Genomic DNA, 5928 nt, shown 5'->3' on the forward strand with positions numbered 1-5928 from the left:
GCTTAGTGTACACAAGATGCTAAGCACAGCTCACATACACACACACACACACACACACACACACGTGCGGAACACTTAGAGCTTCAAACACTGCCCAAGCAATGGCAAAGAGATGGAATTTTAAAAAGGACCAGTCTGGGCTGGCAAGATAGCTCAGCAGACTAAGCACCTGTTGAGGCAAGCATGGACCGGGGTTACTATCCCCTTGCCAGCCCCACCCCCAAATGCACTGAGTGGGTCACCGAGACCTGGCATGGTAATCCCAGCACTGGGGAGGCTGAGGCTGACACATCCAAGGTGCGCAGTGAGGCCCTGTACCAAATACATTTGTAAAAATGGACTGTTCTTTTGGCCTGAGACCAGCGTAAGCTGTGTCTCACTGAAGTTCATGCTGCACGCGAGAAGCAACCTCAGCAGAGCAGGCTATGAGAATGACACTTCTCAATCTGTCACAGTGCTGCAGCAGGGCCCTCCTTCCCCTACAGAGGCCTGTGCAGGCTGCAGTGGGAAGGAACGAGTACGATTAAGATTCTTAGCAGGAAGAGGAGGTTGCAAGAAGGACTGGCTAAAAACAGCACACTCCCAAGGAATCTGACACAGGCGCATGAGGAGGGAGGGAATCCATGCGGTGTAGTGCTCCCAGCTAACTTTTCTGCCTGACTTCAGGCCTTTCCATCTTCCGTGTCCAGGCGTAATGAGTTAACTTACTCAATAGCAATATTATGAATAGTATTTATTAGACATTGATAATTTTCAACTATTTCCTTCATTATCTTTTGCTGGGCCCCCAAATCTTGAAGCTGTTCGTTGTGCATGTTACCTGTCTTGGAAATTCATCAGTGCCTGCGCTGTAAAGAAACAGACTGTGAGGCTGCAGAACTGAGACTATCTTAAACCTATACACGTTTGGTAGAGACCTTTCTTTTCTGGGTTCTAGATTTCCACACAAATCTTTTTTTCTTTTTTCTTTTGAGATAGGATTTTACTACGTAGTTCAGGCTGGCTTTGAGCTCACAGTGATCTTCCTGCTCCCAAGCGCTTGCACCACCATACCTGGCAATGTTCGTTTATTTTGTTTTTTGAGAGAGAATCTCATATTTTAGGGTCATTTATTGCCCTCCTGTGCCCCCATCTCTCTCTCTCTCTCTCTCTCTCTCTCTCTCTCTCTCTCTCTCTCTCTCACACACACACACACACACAGTCTTTCTCCCTAATTATTTTCACATTGGGTTGATTTCAACAAGGTATGAGGAAGATAATCAAGTAACACTAGTTTTTTAAAAAAGGGCCAGCAAGATAGCTCAGCAGACCAAGCACCTGCTTAGGCAAGCTCAAGGACAGGGGTTCGATTCCCAGCACCACATAATGTATTGGCCCCGCCCCTGCTGAGCCAACCACAGAGTCTGGGTATGGTGGCACATTCCTGTAATCCCAGCACTGAGGAGGCTGAAAACAGGAGGATCACTATGAGTCTGAGCTGTGTAGGCAGAGCCCGTATCAAATACATTAAAAAAAAAAAAAAAAAAAAAAAAAAAGCCTGCCTCTAGCAGTTTTTTGTTTCGGTTTGTTTTATACATAGGGGGACATTTTATTAATTCAAATTAAGCTCAGTTTGGTAAAAGTAGGACCTTATAAAGTATATGTGTAACAGGCACTAAAGCAGTGCTTTGGGCTTTTGGCAGTGGGAACCTGGGGGCTATCTGCTCCCCGTCTAATGCCCACAAGAGCATCCTTCTGCTCCCGTCCCAGGGGAGCCAGGACCCTGCCAGTCAAGCTTGAAATGACACCTTCAAAGAGAAGGAGCGGGGCCAGGGAGATGGCTCAGTAGAATAAGTGCTTCCCTGGTGGACTATGCTATCAGCAAGAGTGCACTTTGTCCTCCATCCCAACAACCAGGGCTGGATATGCTTCTTGTGGGGAACAACCTCCCAGAGCTCGTGGGGCTGTGATGGCCCTCGCTGGAGAGGCGAATGTCTAGGTTCTCCCAAAGTGAGAGGTCATGAGGATGCTTGCCTAGAACATGACATAAGAATCAGGAATTAAGGGGCAGCACACCCCAGAGGCTGAGGGGCTAGAACAGCAACACCCCCATCTCCCTGGCTATGTATGCTACTCCCGCGTCCACAGCTCCTGGTCCTCCTGGTGCCCCAGAGCCAGACCTGCCAACTGCTGCAGCTGCTTCCGCTCCTCCAGATTATACTGAAGCTCTTCCAGCAGCTCCAGATATCGCAAGAGGAGATTTCGGGGCCATACAGTGTACTCATCCTGATCCATTTCTATGAGCTCGTGGAGGTTCTGATGCACCAGGTTTTCCCAGTCTGGCTCACCTGTAGGGAGGAAGCCTCTGACGCATCTGCACTGGCAGATGCTGGAGAAGAGCTAAGAAGTCCTGTGGCACTTGCTGAAGGTGGCAAGGGTGGAGGAAGTGGGGAACATGGAGGGAAAGGGCACATCACCAGCAGCTGACTTTTCTCAATGCACAAAGGGCCACAGCTACATTTACCAGAGAGGAGGAGGAAGTACAGAGAAGTTATAAAATGTTTGAGGTACTGGGAATTGAACCCAGGACCTTACATGTGCTGAGTAAGTGCATTACCACTGAGCCATTATCTGTAGCTCATATGGGAAAATTAAAGAGGCATAAATTTTGACCAGAGAATCAAACTGGTGGAGAAACTGGAGTGCATGCAGAGTGGGACAGCTGCTCTTAAGACTGCGAGTCTTGCTAAGAGCAGTGCGTGTCCAGCTGTGATCCCAGCACTTGGAAGCTGGTGGCCCACCGGGGCCACTCGAGGCCTGCGTGGAGCACAAAGCCAGACCTTGTCAAAAGAGGAGAGAGACAGAGAGAAAAAGGAGGTGGGAGAGGGAGACAGAGAAAAATATCATTCTCTTCGAGTCTGAATTTAAGAGGAAAACCCCTTTGCTCACCACCATATTCTGAAGAGGAAGATGTAGAAGAGGAAGATGAGGACTCTTCTCTAACGACTGAGGACTCTCTTTTCTTGGAAGAGCTTATCAGTTCCTTTTCAATAGCACTCTGCTTAGATTTAGAATCTTGTTCTGAAGCAGCTTCTTGGAAGTCCAGAGAGGTCCTGTGGTGACTGAGTTCTCTGAACACATAAGGAGATACTTTAATCTTTGCAGCACATTTACAAGATCGCCCTGGCTCTCCCATCATTATCGCCCTGGCCCTGGCTGTGCCCTAAAGCTGGGACTTAAGGAGATGAGCACCCACTTAGCTCCAAACTGGGAAGCTTAGGCCTGCCAGCCTCCTCCTTGATTCTTTTCTTTCTTCTACATCCAGTCCATCAAGAAATCCTGCTGGCTCTCCCATTAAATGCATTTTGTCTCGCTAATTCATCAGGTAGCCTGGTATAAGCTTTACTGCCTCTCCAGGCCATGGCATTGCTCCTCACTAGCCTTTTAAAACTTTTTTCTGAGACACAGTTTTGCTAGGTTGCCTAAACTGACCTCAAACTTGTCATGGAGCATAGGCTGGCCCTGCAAGCCTCCTGCCTGTCTGCTGAGTCCTGGGATTACAGGAGCATGCCACCACACTTGGCTTCTCCCCTCAAAGTCTGCCATTAACACAAAAACCAGATTCCTATTTCCTTTTTTTTTTTTTTCAAGGTACTAAAGATTGAATCTAGTGTCTTTGCACTGAGCTACATTCCCAGATTTTTAAAATTGCTGGGCTAGACATTGCAGTCCTCCTGCCTCAGCCTCCCAGAGTGCTGGGGCTACAAGTGAACGGCACCAAGCCCAGCTCATAATAATCCTTTTAAATGCGAGTCACTTCCCACTCCCCTGGCCCGCTTCCAATTTCCCTCTGAGTAAATGTCCAAGTCCCCAGAGGTGACCATGAGTTTCACGCAGCCAGGTCTCCACCCCACTCTCTCTCCCTCGTCTCCTGCCACCTTCCCCCTCTCATGCTGCCCCAGGCATGATGCATGTCCTCCTTGCTATTTCTTATGCACACCAGGCCTGCTTCCAGCTTGGGACCTTTCCCCTAATGGAAACAAATCCACTGGGAATTCACAAGGAAGCTCCCTCCCCAACTTACACCTTTGCTTACATTTTTCCTTTTCAAAGAGGATAACCAATTGCTCTACTCCAAACTATACCCATGTGCAATAACACACATGCCTTCCCCTTTCACCTATTCTAATTTTAATCTCTCTGTAAGGTTTCTATTCTAGCACATTATTTATGTGCTTGTTTATTTTCTCTTCACCCCCACTAGTATGTAAGTTCTCTCACTCCCTGCTAAACATTCAGGGCCTACACTACTACCTGTTTCATTGAGGGTATTTATATTGCTTTCCTCTGGGTGCCATAATGTATGACTATAAACTGGTAGCTTAAGAAACAAAAAGCAGAAATGCACTCACCTTCTAGTTTGGAGGCCAGAAGGCTGAGATCAAAATGTTAGCAGGGCCACACAAACTCTGCAGGCTCTAGGAGGAAGTATCCCTTCCCCCTTGCCCATTCTGGCTGTTGCTTGGCCCTTCTCAGGTTCCCTTGGCTTTTGGCTGCATCGCTGCAGTCTCCATCTCTGTCTTCACATCACTTTTGCCTACACTCTATGTCTATGTCTCCTCTCCTGTCTTTATGACCCTTCTGGTCATGGAATTTGGGGCCCATCTGGATAATCCAGGATATTTGCATTTCAAGACTTTCTATATTAACCCATCTACAAAGACCTTTTTTCCAAATAAGGGCACATTCCCAAGGTTCCAGAGATTAAGGACATACATGGACAGATAATGTTGAGAGCCATCCCATTTCACATATGTACTGCTCACCTGGGATTGATTTGGCTGTGGCTTGACCGCAGTGTTGTAAAAGATGGGTTTTGTCTCCTGCAAAAATACACATACACATGCGACAAACAACAAAAGCAGAAACAAAAGAGGAATGAAGAATGCTATCCTAAGCTAAAACTCAGTGAGAAATAAGACTTTGGATCAGCAAATGAAATAAACTGAGTGGGGAGGACAGACTGTAGCGGAGGGTGAGGAAGCCTGGGGAAGCCGGGGATGCAGCTCAATGGCACAAGCATCTGCTTGGCAAGTGCAAGGTCCTGATTTCACCCCAGGTACCAAAAAAAAAAAAAAAAAAAAAAGGAGAAGCAGCAGCCTGGGGAGCCCTACCAGTAGATGAAGAATCAGGTGATGTACCACACCTGGGAAGTCTTAAGTCTGCAGGCCAATCTTGCGTCACAAGGGCAAAAGTAGGGTCAGAACACAGTGTAGAAACCGGGAATCTGGTCAGAAAGCCCTTGGGGAACAAAGTTTAGTTTGGAAGGGGAGCAGACCTCCTGAGGATCTGCAGCTTGAGGATGTCAGCTTTGTGCTGAGCAGCCAGATGCGCCATCTCCTTGTCCAGCTCGTCCCGGATGTCCCGGAAGTTATTTGCTGCATGGGGAGAAATCAAGGGCCATATGCATTCCGGGATGGCAGCCTGCCTGCCGCACTAGCTTCTCTCTGCCCACAATCCACCAGTCCCCACCATGACTCATGACTTTTTTCCCAGCCACTCCCGCAGGTCACACCTGCTCTCCGCTTACCCATAGTGCTTATTATGACGTTCCGTAGGATAATGGAGCCAAGCAGCACCCAGAGGATGATATAGGTGCTGCTGATGAGGGAGCTGACTTCTGGCACCTGCCACATGTCCCGCAGCAGTGCATTCCAGTGATCCATTGTGAAGAGGATGAAGACAGTGATTAGGGAATTTGGCAGGCTCCTGCAGACAGGGTGTGGAGAGAGGGAAGCAGAGAGCTGAACCTCTGAACAACGTCCTACTTGTAAAGCCACAGAAGTGCATTTCTCTGTACAGTACTTTGCTGTCTGACTTGGGCACATGTTGTACCATATTTTTTTTTTTTTTGCTCCGAATGCCTTCAAGGCATGACTGGCTGGCTTG

The 5928-nt window shown here is 48.0% G+C and overlaps 1 protein-coding gene across 2 annotated transcripts in view; it reads right to left on the minus strand.

The window, feature by feature from the left end:
• Positions 1-762: 762 nt before the first annotated feature.
• Positions 763-5928, minus strand: part of Catsper2 (cation channel sperm associated 2) — a 79614-nt gene continuing 74448 nt past the window's right edge. For both annotated transcript variants that reach the window (XM_023724072.1, XM_023724071.1), the window contains 6 exons: positions 5570-5748; positions 5318-5417; positions 4806-4862; positions 2929-3110; positions 2160-2327; positions 763-848 (listed from right to left, as the gene is read on the minus strand). In XM_023724072.1, coding sequence (XP_023579840.1) covers positions 817-848; positions 2160-2327; positions 2929-3110; positions 4806-4862; positions 5318-5417; positions 5570-5748 — 718 coding nt within the window. In that variant the 3' untranslated portion in view covers positions 763-816. The remainder of the gene's footprint in view (positions 849-2159; positions 2328-2928; positions 3111-4805; positions 4863-5317; positions 5418-5569; positions 5749-5928) is intronic.

This window comes from Octodon degus, unplaced genomic scaffold (assembly GCF_000260255.1).
Source record: "Octodon degus isolate 3935 unplaced genomic scaffold, OctDeg1.0 scaffold00105, whole genome shotgun sequence".
NCBI classification, from domain to species: Eukaryota; Metazoa; Chordata; class Mammalia; order Rodentia; family Octodontidae; genus Octodon; species Octodon degus.